Source organism: Muscardinus avellanarius (genome assembly GCF_963383645.1).
Source record: "Muscardinus avellanarius genome assembly, chromosome: 9".
NCBI lineage: Eukaryota > Metazoa > Chordata > Mammalia > Rodentia > Gliridae > Muscardinus > Muscardinus avellanarius.
The window spans coordinates 113,662,427-113,684,300 of record NC_137795.1 but is presented as its reverse complement, the minus strand read 5'-3'; the positions used below and the strand labels follow the sequence as shown (position 1 = coordinate 113,684,300).

The 21,874-nt window shown below is 47.0% G+C and overlaps 1 protein-coding gene across 1 annotated transcript in view; it reads right to left on the bottom strand.

Annotated features, from left to right (window-relative positions):
* Positions 1–21,874, bottom strand: part of UBE3C (ubiquitin protein ligase E3C) — a gene marked incomplete at both ends in the record, with an annotated part of 88,400 nt that overhangs the window by 55,730 nt on the left and 10,796 nt on the right. Inside the window, 9 exons of the mRNA XM_080701010.1 lie at positions 629–816; positions 2,628–2,779; positions 4,042–4,262; positions 5,276–5,429; positions 8,375–8,532; positions 9,591–9,706; positions 12,925–13,068; positions 13,886–13,960; positions 15,505–15,558. Of these exons, the coding sequence (XP_080557136.1) occupies positions 629–816; positions 2,628–2,779; positions 4,042–4,262; positions 5,276–5,429; positions 8,375–8,532; positions 9,591–9,706; positions 12,925–13,068; positions 13,886–13,960; positions 15,505–15,558 (1,262 nt within the window). The remainder of the gene's footprint in view (positions 1–628; positions 817–2,627; positions 2,780–4,041; positions 4,263–5,275; positions 5,430–8,374; positions 8,533–9,590; positions 9,707–12,924; positions 13,069–13,885; positions 13,961–15,504; positions 15,559–21,874) is intronic.

The window sequence follows — 21,874 nt, the reverse complement described above, 5'->3', positions numbered from 1 at the left end:
TATTTATTTATTTATTTATTTATTTATTTATTTATTTATTTATTTATTTGTGGTACTGGGGTTCCTGGAAACCCTTCTACCTCCAGGCTATACTCCCAGACACCTATTTTTTAAAATATATTTTTATTTGGAAACAGTGTCTCTTAAACCACTGTGGCTGGCTTCGAACCTGCATGATCCTCCTGTTTCTGCCTCCCAAGCGTGGGGATTACAAGTGCACGCCACCACGCCCGGCCCGGCTTACATTTTAAAACTTGTACATTTTGTTTTGTCCCAAACTAAAGCTCATCTTAAGCCTTGAAAACAAAATTTACTTACTGGAATAAACCACCAAGGATGACCTATAGGCGCTATGAAAGCGCCTACAAGAAGTCAGCGTGTTGGCTCCCCCACGCAGGCGAGGCCAACCTGTAAGACAGCTGGCCAGGCCTCCATGCTCGCTTGCTATACCACGGAACCCGAAGCCACCTTGATCTGCTAAAGTATCACATGCGGGGCCAAGAAAAAGACTGCGGTCATAGTAACTGGCTTAGGGGTAAGAACAAGAAACAGACCCCCGCCATTTACTTCCTGGGACAAGCACTCCGCGTCTGTGTCCGCGCTGCCAGGAGCCCCCAAGGAGACCTGCCTGACTCTGGGCACCATCATGCGGTGCTGCACCATCAGCGTGTGGCAGATGGAGGCCATCCTCGTGAAGACTTCCTCGCTGGCCGAGTCTCTCCACACCAGGCTCAGCAAGGTGTTGGTCTGCTGCTTCGTATCCAGCTTCTTCAGACACTCTTCAGCGATATAGGGGGTGGAGACTCGGCCGTCCTCCTAAAACGCACCAGGAAGTCCAGTGAATGGCGCCGTCAGAGACCACCTCTGTCCACAAACACACGAGGCCCTGCTTTTCAGGAGAGCCCAAGGGAGGCCGGCGCAGCTGAGCACTGTGCCATCGCTGCTAGCCGCCCGGGGCTGTCAGTGCCCTGGGTGCCTGCAATCTTCCACAGGCCTGTGACCATCTGGCACCCTGTGCCCGGCTTGGAATACAGCAACTATGGACACGCGGTTTCTGCCTGCCAGAATGTCCTACCTTCAGTGGCTACATTTTAAGAAAAACTTATTTCTTTTTCTTATTTTTTTTTTTTTTTTGGTGGTACTGGGGGTGGAACCCAGAGGCTTTCTACCTCCGAGCTATACTCTCAGACCTATTTTATATTTTATTTGGAAACAGGGTCTCACTAAGTTGCTGAGAGCCTCACTCAGTAGCTGAGGCTGGCTTCGAAACTGTGTGATCCTCCTGTCTCAGCCTCCCAAGCGTGGGGATTACAAGCATGCGCCACCACGCCCGGCTAGAAAAACATTTCTTACATGAGTTGTACTAAGGCAGCAAATAATAAATCTAATTAGCATGATGGCGTTTCCATTTTATAATATTGAGATCAAAGTTTAGGGAAAATAGGAACGTTAAATATCATCATCATCATCATCATCATCATTACTATTATTGTTATACTAGAGGTGGAACCCAGGGGCATTCTAACTCTGAGCTACTCCCTAGTTTTTATTTTGAAACAGGGTCTTGCTGAGTTGCTGAGGCTGGCCTTGAACCTGTGATCCTCCTGTGTCAGCCCTCAAAGTACTGTGTCACTTTGCTCAGTCAATAAACTCTAAATATTGTGAAAAAAAGGTCCGTGGGCATAGCTCAGTGGTAGGGTGCACAAGCACACGCACACGCATGCACACACACACACACACACACACACACACACACACGGAATGAAAAAGGCAAAGGGGAACTTAACATATGTGACGATGTCCTTAAAAGCAATTTAAAATAAATAACACTTATCTCCTATATAATTAGCTGGAATTAATAAGTCATTACTCAGTGTTCACAAAATAGGCAAGAAGGAGCTTTAATCTTTTGAGCCAACAATTTCACTTCCAGAAAATGCTTCTTAAGCAATAATTAAGAAATCTAGCCGGGCGTGGCGGCGCACGCTTGTCATCCCCGCGCTTGGGAGGCAGAGACAGGAGGATCGCGCAGGTTCGAAGCCAGCCGCGCGCGCTGGCTTAGGAGACCCTGTTTCCAAATAAAAATGTAAAAAGAGGTCTGGGAGTGTAGCCCGGAAGTAGAAGGGCTTCCAGGAACCCCAGTACCACCAAAAAAAAAAAAAAAAAAAGAAAAAAAAAAAGAAAGAAAGAAATCTGGACGTGGTAGCACTGGCAACCACAGTACCTGGGAGCTGAAAAAGGAGAATCACAGGTTGGAAGCCAGCCTCAGCAATTCAGTGAGGCCCTCAGCAAAACTTAGTGAGACCGTTTCCAAATAAAAAATAAAGCAGGACTGGGGTAGAGCACAGAGGCAAAAGGTCCCTGAGTTCTACCCCACACCCCCGTGCCAAAATTACAATAATAATAATCACAATATATGGCAAATCTGCTTTTTTAAAAATAAACACGGCCCACATCTTCAGGTCAGTTCCATAGACAGACACCCCCAGCACCGAGCGTGGTGGTCCCAAGGCTCAGCACTTAAGCCCAGCGCTTCCCACAAGGCTGCTCTGCTCTCCTGCCACGGAATCAGATACAAGGAGGCAGCAGGCGGCTGCAGGGCACCTCCAGCCACAGGCGCGGCTCACCAGGCTGGCGGGCTGGCCGGCCTCCTCGTTCTCATCCTCGGAGTCACTGGCCGCGTCCTGAGAGCTGGTGCTGGCAGGCGAGGCGGGCAACTGGCCCAGGAAGGTCTGGAGCACACGCAGATACACCAGCAGGCCCTCCTCGGAGAGCGTCCCTGTGGACAACAGGACGCACGGGTCAGCTAGGAGTTACCGCAGAAACAAAAACAACTGTCCTCACACACAGAGAACCATTTTCAACAGGCACTCAAGGTTTAAAATCCAACTGCGGTCTATTGTGCAGTTATTTGGTCTTTGTCTCTGAGCAGCTCAAACTCCAGGAAGAGCCTCAGAGCAGTGGTTCTCTGGTTATTCCTAACAAGCCGCGCCTGGGTTGGTGACTGTGAGGTGACTGGGGCGGGGCTCAAGGGGCCTGGGGTGGGGCTGAGCTGCTACCCACGATGCAGCCATGAGAAGGCTGGAACTTTCAGCCCCTCTCCGACCCCCCAGGATGGGAGGAGTGAAAAACAAGATTTACAGAACCCACCCAGGATGCCCGACTTCTGAGCGCTGTGTGCGTGCACACCGCAAGGAGGCCTGCAAGCTCTGCGTCTCCCTATGCCCTGCAGTGTGCAGTTGGCTGTTCGGCTGTACCCTGTGTAACGAGTGTGGACATGTTTCCCTGAGTCCATCAAACCAAGGGCGAGGACGAGGGAGTTACCATTTTTGCTGGTTGGTCAGAAGTATAGGTGAGTGCCTATCTGTGTACTCAAGTGTCTGAAGTGGGCAGTCTAGTGGACTGGGCCTCAGCCCCCAGAACAGGACCCATTTCTAGGGAGACAACATCAGAACCGAACTGATTCCAGTCACCCAGCTGCTGTCTGCGGCTGGCACACTGCGCGGATGGAAATAATCCCTAGGTACCGGTCAGAGAAGTGTGTTGTGTCCAGTCTGAGGAGGCTAACAGCCGGGACTTTCTGGGGTGGGGTGGTGGGTGGTGGGTGTGTGTGTACTAGGGATTAAACCCAGGGGCAGTCTACCTCTGAGTTACAGGCCAGCCCTATTTTAATTTTGTATTTGAGATAGGGTCTTGCTAAGTCGCAGAGGGCTTAGGGAGCTGAGGCTGGCCACAACCCTGCAATCCCAAGTCCTGGGATCATAGGTATGCACCACTGCGCCTGGCTTCCTAGGCCTTTACACTAGCATCACACTCGTGTTAGGGCACCTAGCAGACAGGCACCTTAGAACAGAAGTGTTCTCCACACCGCTCTGCCCGCGCCGACTGCATGGCCTATGAGATGGCTTACAGGTCAGCCTGCCCTGCAGTGCCTGGAGAACCCCAGGAGACCATGTTTACCACGTGCCACTGGCCACGCACAGCCTCATCTGCTCATGCTACCTACGTGAGTTCAGGTAAAATGTATCTTGTATTTCATACCCAAATAATTCTCGCCAACAGTTAAAACAAAATAGAAAAGCCACGGTGCTCCAGCACTGCCTTTTGAACATCTACTCTCTAGTGACAAGAGTGCATTCAGAAAGGGCTCATAAGGGAAAGCGGTCTGTACATCTGCTAGTGCCGGGACCACGAAGCGCACGATCTGCTCTGTGAAAGGTGCTGCCAGGAGCTCCTCTGTGAGGGCGGAGAACACTTGCTGCCTGCAGAGGAAAACAGAAGCTGTTGACAGAACCCAACGCCTCCACCAAACCAGGGCCACGGCCGCCTTCCAAGTGCCTCGCAGACACTCTACACCCCATCAAGCGAGGCACGCACGCACGCAGCACCAACTAGATACCTGAAATGAATCTGCACTAGGTCTTCCCTATTATGTTAGGTCTACCATGTTTTTGTGTGTACTTTTCTTGCAGTATTAGGGATTGAACCCAAGGGTGCTCTAACACTGAGAGACAACCCCAGCCCTTTTTATTAACTGTAAGGTCCTATTTCAGCCTCCCAAATACTGAGATTACAGCCATGAACCACCACACATGGCTTGCCTGTGTGTCTTTTTTTTTTTGGGGGGGGGGTCTGGGGATGGAACCCAGGGGCATTTGACCTCCGAGCTACACCCCCTGCCCTATTTTTTATTCTTTATTTTGAAACAGGGTCTCACTACATTGTGGGTGGCCTCACTAAGTAGCTGAGGCTATCCACGACCATGATCCTCCATTCTCAGCCTCCTGAATGCTGGGATTACAAGTGTGCATCACCACGCCCGGCTTGCCTGTGTGTCTTTTGACAGCTCCTAGAAAGCAGAATAATAGCCAGGCCAGGCCAGGGGAGGTGCCCTACACCTGTAACCCAAGTTCTTGGAAGGCTGAGAAAGGACTATCACAGGTTCAAGGTCAGCAGAGCGCACAGCAACTTAGTGGGACCCTGTTTCAAAATAAAAAATAAAATAGGCTGGGTGGTGTGGCTCAGCAGAAGAGTGCTCCCGGGTTTAATCCCCGGGAACTTCCCCCACACAACACAGAACCCAGATGGTTAGCATTATAGATTTACGTCAGGAGGCAGACCAGACAGAGGAGCACACCAGCACCCCTTCCTATGAACTAAGTTACACTAGTAAAGTGAACACTGAGTTTCCCGTCTGTGCCACAACACAGACGGAGCGTTACCACTAGACGCTGGTCTGTGAAACACCTCTGCTCAGCACACGCCTCTCACCCACCTTGCACCTTCAGGACAGGAGTTGTATGTAAAGTGCAATGGCTTTAGGACATTCTCCAGCAAAATTTTTGCTATAGGAACACGAGATAAATCCGAATATTCAACACTTGATGGAAGCTTGCAGTTAATCAACAAGTAGAGAGACCTATAATATCCTAAAAGAAAGAAAACCATGTTACGTCCACAGTAATTCCTAGAGTCACACGTATTCGGTTAGGATTAGCTTTAGTCACCTACTATGTCTGAACCAGGGTCCAGTAAGACCCAAGACTGTGGTCTGTCTGTAAGCATCCCTCGGGCCTTTGCCTCTTGTCGGACACCGAGCCTCGACTACCCGTGGTCAAGGGAGCTCCTGTTCTCTCATGGGCCGAAGTGTCAGCTGTGGCTGCTTAACTCTGGCCCCAGGTCTCTTACGCAACTTTTAGAGGAAATGCGAAATCTGATTTCTCTCTGGGAGGCACAATCTAGGCACTAAGGAAGTTAAATGCTTTAAAGTCATCTTTTATGTAAACGCAAACAACTTGTAGGGCCTGTAAGTCTTCCTTTCTAATCCCGGTGGGATTCATGGCTTTTCAGGAGCAGCGTCCAGGAGTGGCCACTGCACATCTCACCACTGCCCAGGCCGATCTGAGAGCGCAAAGGAAAGTGCTGCTTCTCTCTCTTGTTAAAAAGATCAAAATCTGAAACTTTCCATTTACCTCAATTAGCTCAGTAGGTTCTCTTAAGTTTTTTTTTTTTTTCTTTTTGCGGTACTGGGGAAGGAACCCAGGAGCAGTCTATCTTCAAGCTATACCCCCAGCCCTATTTTTTATTCTTTCCTTTGAAACAGGGTTTCACTAAGCTTTGGAGGACCTCACAAGTTGCCGGGCTGGCCATGAACCTGTGATCCTCCTGTTTCAGCCTCCCAAGTACTGGGATTACAAGTGTGTGCCACCATGCCCAGCGTCTCTAAATTTTAAACAAATCAGTTGGTCTTTTATTTTTTTAAATCTTAAGCCAAATGTTGGAATGTATTAAGAATTTAACTTTTACAATTTTAATCCAGGGGAAATGTCAGTTAGAGTTGACCTACCTGCAGGGGAACATTCGACTCAGTTGTTCAATGCTCACCAGTATTTCTGCAGCCCCAGAGCCTGACACGTGTGGGCTGCTTCTTGCCCTGCCCCTCCCTCGCCCTTCTCTTTCTTCCCCTGGTACTGGGGCCTGAATGAGGGAGCTCTACTTCTGAGTACACCCAGCCCGATTTTATTTTGCATCTTCAGGGTCTAAGTTTCTGTGCACTGCTGGCCGAAAACCTGCAATCCGACTATCTCAGCCTCCCGAGCCCTGGGCTGACATCGTGAAGTGCCACACCTGGCTGCATGTCTGGCTTTCTACCCATTCATAGTAGTCGAATTGAAGTTTGATAATAAACCCCATATTACTCAATTTATCACAGTTTGGGTTTTTTTGGTGTGTTTGTGGGAGAAGGGAGTACTACAGATTGCGCCCAGAGGTATTGTGTCTCTGGGATATATCCACAGTTCATTTTTTATTTTGAAACAGGGTCTTGCTAGGCTGTTAAGAATCTTATTAAATTGCTGACATCTCAAACTTGTGATCTTCCTGTCTTAGCCTCCCAAGCACTGGGATTGCAGGCTGTGCCACCACACCCAGCTGATCATGTGATCATGAGGTTTTTTTTTGAGGGTCTGGAACCCAGTGGCATTTGACCTCCTGGCTACACCCCCGCCCTATTTTTTATTCTTTATTTTGAAACTGGGTCTCACTGAGTTGCAAAGGGCCTCACTAAGTAGCTGAGGCTGTCTGCGAACCGCAATCCTCTGGTCTCAGCCTCTCAAATGCTGGGATTACAAGCATATGCCACCACGCCCGGCTTGATCATGAGTTTTTAATATACTTATTAACATAGTTTTCTCCAAAACGTTGTCACTAATATTTCCTCAGAGGAATTTCTACCTCCAAGCTACACCCCTAGCCCTATTTCTTATTCTTTTTTTGTGTGTGGTGGTACTGGGGGTGGAACCCACTCCAGACTATACTCTCAGACCTATTTTATATTTTTTATTTGGAAACAGGGTCTCACTAGGTTGCAGAGAGCCTCACTAGCTGAGGCTGGCTTCGAACCTGTGCGATCCTCCTGTCTCAGCCTCCCAAATATGAGGATTACAAGCGTGCACCACCATGCCCAGCTTATTTTTTATTCTTTATTTTCAAACAGGGTCTCACTGAGTTGCAGAGGGCCTCACTAAGTAGCTGAGGCTGTCAGTGAACCGCTATCCTCCAGGTCTCAGCCTCCCGAATGCTGGGATTACAAGCGTGCACCACCACACCCGGCTAGCTACAGTTTCTTTTTTGAAAGGACAGATTCAGTGTATAAAAGCTGTAACACTGAGTTAGAAAAAAAACTCAAATAAACCATCCTATTCTCTTCTACTGACCAATGTGAAAGCTTAGCATTCTTTTAATAAAATTAATTTAGTAGCCAGGCAGAGTGTCACACACTTGTACTCATAGTACTTGGGAGGCTGAGACAGGAGGATCACAAGTTCAAGGTCAGCCCCTCAATAACTTAGTGAGATCCTATTTAAAAAAAAAAAAAAAAGGCTGAGGATGTCGCTCAGTGGTAGAGCACTCCCAGGTTCAAACCCAGTATTGCGCGCGCGCGCGCGCACACACACACACACATACACACACACAAACACACACAGAGGAAAAAAAACAAAAACAAAAAAGCCTTAGGTTTCCTTACGCAGCCTAGCTCTTGCATGTAAGGTGTAGTCTCTCCACCACTCATGGAAAGTGGTGGGACCCTTCCTGCACAAATAAATCTTGGGTTCACGTGCCTGGGGCAATTTCTGAAAGCAAATGTTGCTTTTCCCCATTTCCAAGCCAAAGGAAACGGCACAGAGAATCAATATGCTTCTCCACTCTCGGAGTGGTGGAGCCAAGGACCAGTGCTGGAGTTGGTGGACGCTGGAGGGGCCAAAAAGGCACACACATTCCTCTCTTCCGAAGCCAGCGACCTGCTCAGGAGCGGGGCCCCAAACCCACACGGGCCTGCCTGTATCTCCTCAATGACGCCGACCCAGCTGCTTACCATTGTGAATCATGTAGTGCAAAATCTGCTCCATCACAGACACCACACAGCTGGCATCTCGCAGAACTGGCAGGTACGTGTTCTCAGAGGAAAACACCTCCAGCATCCGCATAGGAAGCGCTATGTTCAAACTGTCGTCGTTGCAGTTCTGCAGCAGCCTGTGAAGGTGAGGAAAACGTGCACACACTTCCAGATGGCCACAGCCACCAAAGCTCCCCCGTTCTCAGTAAGGTGGCAGGCACCTCGGAGCAGTCTGCTGGAATGCCCAAGTACCTCTGGAAGCAGGCAAGACGCAGGCGGGGAGGTGATCGCTGCCATTCAGAGTTTTTAAAAGTTTTTACTAGGCACCAATAGTATGTTGGCACAAGTTTTACTGAGATTAAAAGAAAAGTTAAAGACTACGATCACAGTGAAAAGTATTATAATCCAAGGATTAGTCCAAGAGAAGTAACAGCTTGCTGAGTAGGGTGAGGGTCTCTCCCTCCTTTTGTACTATAGAGTACTCAACACCCCCACCAGGGGGGTGAGCTCTACCTCTGAGCCACCCCCCGGCCTTTTTATTTTGAAACAGGGTCTCCCTAAATTGCTGCGGCTGGCTTTGAACCTGTGGCGCCCCCACTGCCTCAGCTTCCCGAGCCCTGGGATTACAGGGACGCACCCCGGTACCCTGGGCTTGGATCTTGTTAAGACAGCACAGATACAGTGTGTTCTGGCCCTGCGCCATCCACTCCTTTGCAGAAAGCCTCCTTTTCACTGGGCAAAGTATCACAGGCGGAAGGGAAATATTAGTGACAACTCAAGTTGTCACGAGTCTAGTACACACTGGCCAGGCTTTTTTTTCTTTTTGGCACTCGGAACTGAACATAGGGGCATTCTACCTCTGGGCTACAACCATGCCTTTTGTATTTTGTTTCAAAACAGGGTCTCGTTAAGTTGCTGAGGGTGGCGCCCAACCTTCAATCCTCCTGTCTCAGCCTTCCAAGTACTGGGATTATAGGGATGTGCCACTGTGCCTATCTTAATTCTCCTTAGTGAGGCCCTCTGCAACTTAGTGTGACCTTGTTTTAAAATACAAATGCAACAGGGCTGGGAGTGCAGCTCGGAGGTAGAGTGCTGCTGGTCCCATCCCCAGCACCCCACACACAGGATGAACTGAGCGCTGCTCCAAGGCACTGAGGGCTGGTGTGCAGCTCAGCGGTGAGCCGCGCCAACTTACTTGCAGCACAGGCTCATCAGCCTCTTGATCTGAAACAAGCACGTCGGTCTTTCGGGTCCCTCCAATTGCTTAGCAAACAGAGAGCTGTGTTTAATTAAGTTCTGGTACAGCCATATCTAGAGGAGCAAAATGCACAAAACACAGCTTTCAATCCATAAAATTTAATTGTTTAATTGTGTAATTAACACAATGCCCAAAATTTCCTTAAGCAGTAGCACACACTTAACCCTAATCAAGAGCTGGTAAGTAGGGCGTCTACACTGGGTTTTATCTGTGGTACCTGCATTTCCACCGTAAAATCACGTCAGTATTAGGCTAAATTACTAAATTAGCTAAAAAAACAAAGCACACATAAAGCTCATGTCTATGTGACACAAAACAGCTCATCTGCAAAAATCAGCAAGTCATCACAAAAATATGAGAAACACAGCACAGGTCTTGTGTTTCATGGGCCGCTCTTCCGTGTTTAGGCTCTCCTCTGGTGTGTGTGACGGCGTGTGCACGAGCAGCCCAGCACCTTCCTCTCGGTACTTGCTGAACTGTGAGCTAGTGTGGGGAAGACAGTGACAAGGCCCGCTCCTCCCCGTCAAGGTCAGGCATGCGAGGCGGCCAGAACCACTCACTCTCTGGGACAGGAAGGTGGTCAGTGGGCTCAGGAAGGGACTGGACTCTGTCTCTTACATTCAAGGGGCCTGATGTGGACTTGTACTGAGCCATAATGGTCCCAGAAAGTCAATACCTAGTAAGGAGTCTCTTCTATCCTCCCTACTGTTTTCTTGTTTAGTGACTGGCATTTTATTTCTTCAACTTGTCAATAAATATGTAACACATAACCATTTCTTTGTCTATAACCCTTTAGAGTTTCTCCTTTGACATGAATGCTTCTTTAACATAAAATATTGTTAAACAATGGAATAACAGAGAAGCACTTTAAGTAACGAACCAGAGCCTATCCTAGATTGAGAGGAAAAGTCCTATGACCCGCTCCATATACACATCAATTGCCTGTCCAGATACCTTCTGGAGCGGGAGCCCCCTGTCCACTTTCTCTGGAACCAAGAAGACATAGATGATCTGACATGCAGTTCATCCTAAATTTTGTGCTACTTGTTAATAAGTAAAAATAAGATGTACACTATATTTCACAAAATGTTAAAGAATAATTGTGGAAATGGGCCCATTTATTTATCAGGTAGTCATAATGGACATTGTGGGAGGAAAAAAACTAACCCTCCAAGCCGCGGGCGCTGCTCACCACATTCTGGACAGTGCGCTAGCTTCACAATCTCGCCACAGGCACCATTAGCATATCATTAGCATAGCATGCCAAACACCGACCCACTGGACTTCTCGGTGCTGTGTATAAGGGCAGAGGAGTGAGGTTTAAAGACTCCGTCTCTGCGTCCTTCACTGGGTAAGAGAGGCTGTCTGCTCATAACACAGTAACCCATGAAGGCAGAAAGACACAGAGGAGTCTAGAAAGATGGTTACAAACTCAAACAAGGAAAGGCTTCCCCCCGACATCCACGGAAAAGCATCCAGGGAAACAACACGGCATAGGGATGCTCTGCTGAGCATTCTCAAACCTGCCACCTCCTTCCCAGCCTCCCAAGCACACGATTACAAGTGTGCGCCACCCGCCTGGCTGCGCTTGGGTTTTGGTTAGCAAACTGAATAGAGTACATTCTAGTTCGGTTTGATGGCACTGTACTTGACTCGGGATCTGAGCATCTGCACAGGAGCTATTTGCTTTATGTGTCGAGGCCTAGAGCCAAGCACATTAACCTCCAAGCTTTCTGCTGCCTGCTTCCAAAGAGGGTCTGTGCATGCTCACATTCTGAAGCCAGGGGGATGACTGATGAGACCCTATACACGAAACAATCAGGGGCTCTGGACAGACACCAAGCCCCCACGGCACCTGCATCTCTCCGCCCAGGGCGACCTGTCCAGAGGAGAGCCAGTCTGCTTGCTATGCTATTATGCTTCTGATTCTTTTTCTCATGCACTTCAGAGAGGAAGCCTAGAAGTCTGCCCATTAGCAAAGTCCAGGGCAGTGGGTGAACTGCAACCGCACCTCTCCAGATGCACTTGGGTACAGGTAGCTCCTCCCACAGGGCAACCCAACTCAGCCCCGGTGGCAGGGTGAGTGTGCCACCAAACCTGGACAAGCAGTAAAGAACTCCGTGTCCTTCATACCTACCGCATGTGGGGATCTTTCTAGCATGGATGTATACTTACTATTTAATATAATTTGAAATTTTTATTACAGAAAAATAAAAATTTCTAAGAATATATATCTAACTTAACAATTATATATAAATTATTAAAAATTTCTAGAGAAATGAACTATAAGTTCCTTTATAAAAAAAAAAAAAACACATCAAGCCAGGTGTGGTGGCACACACTTGTAATCCCAGTATTTGGGAGGCGGAGACTGGAGGATCATGGTTCACAGACAGCCTCAGCTACTTAGTGAGGCTCTCTGCAACTTAGTGAGACCCTGTTTCAAAATAAAAAAATAAAAAAATAAAAAATAAGGCAGGGGATATAGCTTGGAGGTCAAATGCCCCTGGGTTCCATCCCCAGACCCGCAAAAAACAAAACAAACGAACAAAACACCCATCGATGAATCTGTAAGTATTTTCCACAACGAATACACACTATTCCTCATCACAGGTAACATCACAAGCCTGTATAATTTTAGAGAAATCCATTTGTGTTTCAGTAAAGAGAGACCACGTATTCTGGAGGCTGACGCTGTGCATCAGGTGAGCATGATGTGACACCCAGGCCCTTCACAGTGACCAGAGGCCACGGTGCGGAGGCTCGGCCTGGAGGAGGGTGTGCTGGCTGTGGAGGTGGACGGGCACATAGGAGGAGCCCACCTAGGCCGCCTTTTGACTTTTTATTTATTTTTTTTTTTGTGGTACTAGGGATGGAACCCAGGGGGTTTTCTACTTCCAGGCTATAATCCAGACCTATATTATACTTTATTTGGAAACAGGGTCTAAGTTGCTGAGAGCCTCACTAAGTAGCTGAGGCTGGCTTTGAACCTGTGCGATCCTCCTGTCTCAGCCTCCCAAATGCTGGGATTACAAGCGTGTGTCACCACTCCTGGCTTAGACTGCCTTTTTAATATTTGAAATTTTACATAATGAAAAACGAAAAGCCATTAAACATACAATCGTAAGAGGCAGAACCCAGCACCACAGAGGTGACGGGGGAGCTGTTGTGGAAAACCCCACAAGCTGGGACACACTGGCGGGCGACCTAGCCTCCTGAAGTCACCCTCTCTACTTGTAAACAAAGACAGCAAAATGTAGTCCACACTCACCAGACGCTTAGAGTCTTCGCTCTGCTTGTAGAAAAACAGAAGCCGCCTTACCAGCAGGGTAAGGTTGGGGCCGCTGGCGAGGAGGAATGCGCCGGCCTGGGCTGAGTCGGCGCAGTGATCAAACGCACTTCTTTGGAGGGCGTGCTGAAAGGGAAGAGCGCAGCGCGTGAACAGACTGAACAAGCACTTCTCGAGATCCAAGCGCACGCTCCTTGTTCACGGGGCTGACAATTGTGCCACCACTGGGGCTACCAGTGAAAGGCTAAAACCCAAACAATGTAATGGAGATCCTATGTGCTCACCAAGGCACCAACGAGACGTCCTTCTACTGTTAGTTGTGGGTGTGTGTGTGTGTGTGTGTGTGTGTGTGTGTGTGTGTGTGTATTTTTTTGGTGGTACTGGGGGTGAAACCCAGAGGCTTTCTATCTCTGGGCTATACTCCCAGACCTATTTTATATTTTATTTGGAAACAGGGTCTCACTAAGTTGCTGAGAGCCTCACCAAGTAGCTGAGGCTGGCTTCGAACCTGTGCAATCCTCCTGTCTCAGCCTCCTAAGCGCGGGGATTACAAGCATGCACCACCACGCCCAGCTTTGTGGCTTATATTTTACTACTTAAAAATTACCTAAAAACTCACTTCTCTATAAATCCTTATGCAAAGATAATAAAACCCTCCTGTCTCGGCCTCCCAAATACTGGGGTTACAAGAGTATGCTGTCACACTTGGCTGGCAAGGCAATATTTTATTTATTTACTATTTATTTATATGTAGTACTGGGGGTAGAACCCAGGGGCTTTTCTACCTCTGGGCTACACTCCCAGACCTATTTTTATACTTTATTTGGAAACAGGGTCTCACTGAGTTGCTGAGAGCCTCACTCAGTAGCTGAGGCTGGCTTCGAACCTGCGCGATCCTCCTGTCTCAGCCTCCCAAGCGCGAGGATTACAAATTTCAACTTACTTGCTGTTTCCTGTCTCTGTGGCCACGAATAAATGACTGGATAATTATTGCATTTCTTAATCTTCGCCTTTCTTCCTGAATAATGGAGAAAGAAAGAAGCAACTGGTCAGGACTGGGGAAAGGACACTAACTAGTAAATATAAAAACCTCAGCAACATAACTCACACCACGGAGCTCTTTAAAGCATGCCGTTCAGTGCACGTATTTACCGCGTTAGCAGATCAGGTAACCAGCACCACTAACGTCAGAACACCTTCATCGTCCAAACAGGCAGGCCTGTGCCCACGAGCAGCCACTAGCCTGCCTCCTGTCTCAGCGAGGCTCCTCCTCCTCTACGTCCTTTGCATAATGGAACCTACACGTGCGCCCACCTACATCTGGCTTTCACTCAGCACGACGTTTTCACGGCTCACACGCAGTGGCAGGTGTCAGTACATTTCCTTTTCCTGGCCAACTGATATCCCACATGTGACTATCTCTTTCTGTTCAGCCACTTACTAACAACTGACAGCACTCGGGCTGTCCCCACCTGGGCTATTGTGAAGGGTGCTGCTCCGAGCATTCATCTCCAAGATTTTCTTGTGTGTGTGTGTGTGTGTTGCTAGGGACTGAATCCAGGCAAGTTCTACTTAGCCACACCTCAGCCATTTTCATTTTTTCTTTTGTACGGTTCTCACTAATTGGCAGGCTGGCCTTGAACCTGCAATGCTCCTGTCTCAGTCTCCTAAGTACCGGGGTGTGTATCACCACGCCCAGCCAACTTTGGGCTAGTATGAAGAGTGCTGCTGGGATGTCATGTCCAAGCTTTGTTTTCTCCTTTTTAGTACTAGGGATGGAACCCAGGGGTGTTCTACCTGAGCTATACCCCAGCTCTCTTTTCCATTTTTTCCCTTTCTTTCTTTCTTTGTTTCTTTCTCTTTCTTGTGGTGCTGGGGATGAAACCCAAGGGCATTCTACCTCCAAGCTATACTCCCAGCCCAATTTTTTATTCTTTATTTTGAAACAGGGTTGCACTAAGTTGCAGAGGGCCTCATTAAGTAGCTGAGGCTGGCTGCAAACCTGGATCCTCCTGTCTCAGTCTCCCAAGTACTGGGATTACAAGAGTGCACCACCACACCAGGCTTCTCTTATTTTCAAACAGGGTCTCCTGAGATTGCAAGGGTGGCCTCAAACCTGCAGTCCTCCTGTCTGGGCCTCTCAAGCACTGGACAACAGGTGTGGCCTCACGCCAAGCTTTCTGTAATAACACGCTGTGGTTTCTCCTGGGTACCTGCCAAGCAGCTGAATTACAATTTCTGCTGCACTGCTTCCTAAAATGACTATATCAGTTTACAATCTACCAGTATAGACTTTTAAAAAGCTTTAAATATTAGAGGAATACAGACAACACAAGCATCTATTTTAGAGACCACTTCCTTGTTTCCAGAGAAGCCTTCCATCTCCACTGACTGGAGTCTGAACTTTTCAGGGCCTAAGTGCCAGCCTACAATCCCAGGACATGGGAGGCAGCCGGAAACGCTGCAGAGCGGACGCGCCCTCACCACCAGGCAGAAAAAGGAGCCTCAGTGAAGGCTGCGGGCAAGGCTCCTCTGCCAAGAACCGTACGGAGATGTCATTACCTCTCTCTTCCTTCTTTCTTCCTGAGTGCGATGTAAAAGAGATGCTTTTTCTTCCTAAAACCAAAGAGAGAAGAATGGGTTAGAACTTTAAATCTATAAACTCTACACAGTCTCAAAGACTTCAGGATACGTTTGTCCAGTGACTCCTGAGACCGTCCTCTCGCTGCCTGCCTGAACGGGCCTCGCGGCCACAGGTCCAAACAGAGCGGCCCCCCGCGGCCAGTGCAGCCCCACGTGAGCGCCATGCACCAGGCAGGAGGGCTGCGCCGAGCTCCGTGGGAGGCGCCTGCAGCACCGCCAGCCCACCCAACCGAAATCCCAGGGAAAACCCTCTGCACTGTGAGCACATCGGAAGCTTTCACAGAGCAAAACAATCTGAACGAAACTCCTTGGCTTAAAGGTGGAACTGAACGATGAAGGGAGTCAAACACTTCACGTAAATGAAAGCACTTAGCAGCACCAGCCTTCTCTCCAACACCTTCAGACGTTAGTATGTCAACTCTTTTGGGTAAATTTAATCCAAAATAAAATTAAAGGTCCAAGATGTTACATAATCATTACAAGAGCTAATAAAGTCAAATTTCTTTTTTTTTAAATTTTTTATTGGTGCACTGTATTCATACATCATAGTGTGATACAAACTTTTGTAGACATACATGCACACATCGCCAGTCAGCCCCACCCGATCCCCACGCCGTTCCCTCCCCATCCCTCCTTCCCATGCTTGGCTTAGTGGTTGACATCTAGTATTATAGCAATTTATCCAAAATTAAAATTGATAATCTCACAGAACAGTTTCATTTTTCTGATACCAAGCTTTTGATAACTTAAAGATAACATTTCAATATTTCTTTTTGTTTTCTTTCTTACCAGAGAATATTTTTTTCTTTTTTTTTTTAGGTGAAACTATCATATATTTATATATTTATTTTTCAGAAAAAAATCTATCCTAATATGGAATATGGGCTCTAGATACCCAAAACGATCTTGAAAAAGAACAAAGCTAGAAGATATATATTTTCTGATTTCAAACCATATAAAGCTACAATAATTGAAACAGTGTAGTACTGTTCTAAAGGCAGATATATAAACCATTGGAGTTAAATAAAAGCCTAGAGCTAAATTCCTCCATATATTGTTAAGTTATTTTTAACAAGGTTTCCACGAACATTTGGTGGGAGAAATAATAATCTTTTAACTAAATATTGTTGAAAAATAATAATTACATGAAAAAGAATAAAATTAGACCCTTACCTAATCCCATATACAAATATTAACTCAAAATAGATAAAAGACCTAAATATAAATCTTAAGATTATAAACTTTTAGAAAAAAATCTGGGTCATAAAACCTCACAACATTGAAATTGGCAGTGATTTTTTGGATATGATTTCAATGGCACAGGCAACAGAAGAGTATACAAACTTCCTTAGTTGTCTGTTGGATGGAAAATCTTATTTCTCTGGTTCTGGTGTGTGTTACCTATTTCTTCTTTGTAGTTAATCTCCTTGAGTATTTTCTCTAGTGCTGGTTTTGAAGACATAAATTCCTTCAGTTTCTGTTTGTCATGGGAGCTTCTTATTTCTCCATCTAATTTGATAGAAAGTTTTGCTGGGTAGGAAATTTTTGGCTGGAAGTTGTTTTCTTTCAGAGTTTGGAATATGTTACTCCAAGGCCTTCTGGCTCTCATGACTTGGTTTGGGAAGTCTGGAGTGATTCTAATTGGTTTGCCTCTGAATGTCACTTGGCCCTTTGTTTTTGTTGCCTTTAAGATTCTCTGCTTGGCTTCCACATTGGTCATTTTGACAATTATGTGGCGTGGGGATCCTCTTCTCCGATCCTGTCTAAAGGGAGTTCTATAAGTTTCCTGGACCTGTGTATTGACCTCTTGCTCTATGTTTGGAAAATTTTCTGCTATTACTTCCTTGAAGATATTGTTGATCCCTTTGGTTTCACCTTCTTTTCCTTCCTCTATTCCAATTTTTCTTAGGTTAGCTCTCTTAAAATGGACCCATATTTCTTCAATGTCAGATTCCAGCTGTTGGATATTTTTTTCTAATTTAGAAACTATGCGTTTATTTTTGGAGTGATCATCTTCTAAGAGCGAGATTCTGTTCTCCATGTGGTCTAATCGGTGTTGTTTGTGCTTTGAATTGAGGCCTTTACTTCATTAATTGCATCCTTTATCTCTTTTTGGCTCTCTCTGAATTCTTTTCGAAACACCTCTATTATTTCTAGTTATTTTCCTGATTTGATCTTCTAGAAATCTCTGAATTTCTGTTTTATCGGGTTCTGATGTTGTAGGGTTATGGGCATTCATTGCTCCATTGTTATTCCTCTTTTCCATGATTTCAGAAGTTTGTGCCTTCTCTGGGTTCTTCCCTTGGGTCACTATGACTTCACTTAAGGTGCTCTGGATCTCGAGTCTGTGCTATCTCAGTCACCACTACTCCTTTACTTGGTTGTATCACAGAGTCTCAGACCCAAGGAGTCGATAGAGGCTGCTTTAGACCATGGGGGGTGCCAGGTTGGGCGTTCTCCTATGGTGTGATATCTCTGCCACCGCCCCTCCCCCACTGGGTCAAGTCCCTGGGAGTGCAGTACTGGGATTTCTCCTCTGTGGCCCGCAATTTGACTCACTGTTGTTGAGTACGCAGATGGAGCTGTAGTGGACTCGGTGAATTCGCTGCTGTTGCCGCCAGTGGCAATATGGCGCTGCTGATACGCCCTCGGCCGTGAGGCTGGCGTATTTCTTCTTGGTTTTGAGTTCCACTCTGAATCCCTGCAGCGTGTGCCGAGCTCAGCCACTGGGCACTTTAATGCTCCCGGCACCAAAAAATCCCGCCTGGCTGTTCCGCAGCGGCTCACCTCGGCTTGCTGTAGCCGTCTGGTGAACTCGCTGCTGCCGCTGGCAGTATGGCGCTGCTGCCGCGTCCTCGGGTGTGAGGCCGGTGTATCTCCTCTGTGGCTCTGAGCTCCGTTCTGAGTCCCCTTCCTCTCTGGAGCCTGGTGATTTTTTGTTTCTCTGGTGATGGTGTTTTCTGGCTATGAAAGGCGCTGATTTTTTGGTAATGGAGATTGGTTGTTAGCGGGGCTCTTAAGCCCTGCTTTTCTCGGTTGCCATCTTCCCAGAAGTCCTCAAATTTCTTAAAAACACATGCCCATCAAAGCAATATCAGAGCAAAGAAGCCACTCTGAGATCATCCCCGGCAGATGAACAAACACGAGCCATGTAGGACCCAGTTCGACAGCGTCTGCAGGAGAAGCCAGAGAGGGCCATCAGAGATGTGGCTCGTTAGACACGTTTAAAAAGCCTCTGCTACCACATGCCCAAAGGGGAAAAGGAAGGATGGTTCTAGGCTCAAAGGAAGCGCCGCTCCTCCTCCTCCTCCTCCTCTTCTTCTTCTTCTTCTTCTTCTTCTTCTTCTTCTTCTTCTTCTTCTTCTTCTTCTTCTTCTTCTTTTTCTTCTTCTTCTTCATCATCATCATCATCATCATCATCATCATCATCATATTGTTGTTTTTTGAGGGTCTGGAGATGGAACCCAGGGGCACTGTACCTCCAGTTACTCCAGCCCTACTTTTTTATTCTTTATTTTGAAACAAGGTCTCACTGAGTTGCACCGGGCCACACTAAGCAGCTGAGGACTCACCACTATTTACCAGGTATTTTACTTAATAACGTGTGACACTAGGGACCGACCCAGAGCTTTCTTAGCGAATGGGATGAGCTCCCTTGTCCTCACATGCCTCGCCCACATCCCCACAGGACCAGATAAACTCTCAACAGGAAATCAACACGGATGCAAGTGTGCGTGTGCGTGTGCACACGCGTTACTGGGGACTGAACCCAGGTGCAGTCTACTTCCAAGGCACAGCCCAGCCCTATTTGACTTTTTTGAAGCAGGGTTTGCTGGGTTGCTAAAAGTCTCACAACATTGCCGACACTGTCCTAGAGCGCCCTGCTTCAGCTTCCCAAGTACTAACTGAACCACCGACGTTGTCAAAAATGCAGCAAGTTTCCCACTCCTGCTCATTATCAGCTCTGTAACACTGTCCTGGACCCCATACTGCATTAACTGGTATTTCTTCACCTTTTCCAATCAGTAACGATTCCTTTGTCTGTCTTAAATGTTTTGGAAGCTTTCCTCAAATTGTTTTTGTTTGTTTTACAACATTCTCTCCGGATTAGAACACAGTGGTAATAGTATTAATTCTATCTATCTATCTATCTATCTATCTATCTATCTATCTTATTTTTTGGTGGTGCTGGGGTGGAACCCAGAGGCTTTCTACCTCTGGGCTATATTCCCAGACCTATTTTTTAAATATTTTATTTGGAAATAGGGTCTCACTAAGTTGCTGAGAGCCTCGCTAAGTAGCTGAGGCTGGCTTTGAACCTGTGTGGTCCCCTGGTTTCAGCCTCCCAAATGCTGGGATTACAAGCATGCGCCACCACGCCTGGCTCAGTTTAATAAACAAACAACAACAAAAAAAAAAACACCCCACTAAGGATTGCCTACCATGAGGCGAGGCCAGTGCCGGGGCCTAGGAGGCCGGGATGGGAGCCTGCCGAGCGGTGAGGCTGGGATAGGAGCCTGCCATACAACAAGGCTGGTACCAAGGCCTAAGAAGGCCTGGATCAGAGCCTGCCTTGCGGTGAGGCTGGTGCTGGGGCCTTCAAGGTCAGGATTGAGCCTGTAGTATGGCATCCATAGGGAAATGTCACAACAAAATAAAAACTCAGATGCTTTTCCTAATATGCGTAAACTAGGGAGAGATGAGTAATAGGAGGAACTCTAGTTGAAGAAGGGGCCCTATAGAGAAGCAATCAAGGTGACCTATCTGAGGGGATGGGAGGGGGGAAGATGGAAACTCTTTAAAGCACATGATGTACTTAAACATATCAAAGTCAATCACTCAAGCACGGGAACGAGGGAGAGGCAGGGAATGGGATGGGGATTCGATAAAGGCTAACTGGGTGAGGTGTGCTTGTATATCCTCACAAGTCTTGTATTCCATCAAAGTGTTTGATCGGTGTACAATGCATCGATAAAATATATTTAAAAAGAAAAAAGAAAACTATGCTTTTATAGTCTCTTATAAAAGTCTTGTTTAAAAACTTTTATTGATATTCATATACCATACAAGTCATCCATTTAAAGTATACAACTGAGAGCCGGGCGCGGTGGGCATGCTTGTAATCCCCGCGCTTGGGAGGCTGAGACAGGAGGATCGGACAGGTTCAAAGCCAGCCTCAGCTACTTAGTGAGGCTCTCAGCAACTTAGTGAGACCCTGTTTCCAAATTCCAAATAGAAAATAGGTCTGGGAGCCGGGCGTGGTGGCGCACGCTTGTAATCCCCGCACTTGGGAGGCGGAGACAGGAGGATGGCGCAGGTTCGAAGCCAGCCGCAGGTGCTGGCTTAGGAGACCCTGTTTCCAAATAAAAATGTAAAAATAGGTCTGGGAGTGTAGCCCGGAGGTAGAAGGGCTTCCAGGAACCCCAGTACCACCAAAAAAAAAAAAAAAAAAAAAAAAAAAAGAAAGAAAATAGGTCTGGGAGAATAGCCCAGAGGTAGAAAGCCTCTGGGTTCCACGCCCAGTACCACCACCACCAAAAAAAAAAGTATACAATTGAGGCTGGGAGTTGAGCTCAAGAGTAAGACTCCTACTTAGCATGCATTGACACCCTTTGTTTTAATCTTTATTTTCTAAATAAATAAACAAATAAAAATATACAAGAAAACCCCACTGAGAATTGAATCCTGGGACATTCTACCTCTGTGCTACACCTGTAGCCCTTTTATTTATTTATTTATTTATTTATTTGTTTGTTTGTTTGTTTATTTATTTTGCGGGTCTGGGGATGGAACCCAGGGGCATTTGACCTCCGAGCTACACCTCTTGCCCTATTTTTTATTCTTTATTTTGAAACCAGGCCTCACTGAGTTGCAGAGGGCCTCACTAAGTAGCTGAGGCTGTCCGCGAACCGCGATCCTCCAGTCTCAGCCTCCCAAATGCTGGGATTACAAGCATGCGCCACCACACCCGGCTCACCTGTAGCCCTTTTAATTTTGAATTTTGAAATAGCATCTCACTAAGTTGCTCAGGGTCTAAGGCTTTTGTATTCTCCACTGTTTGAATTATTATCCATTTACATGTAATTATTCTCTATTTTAGAATAAAAACTAAGGGAGCTGGGCGTGGTGGTGCACACTTGTAATCCCAGCATTCGGGAGGCTGAGACCTGAGGATCGCAGTTCGCGGACAGACTTGGCTACTTAGTGAGGTCCTCTGCAACTCAGTGAGACCCTGTTTCGAAATAAAGAATAAAAAAAATAGGGCAGGGAGCCGGGCGTGGTGGTGCAC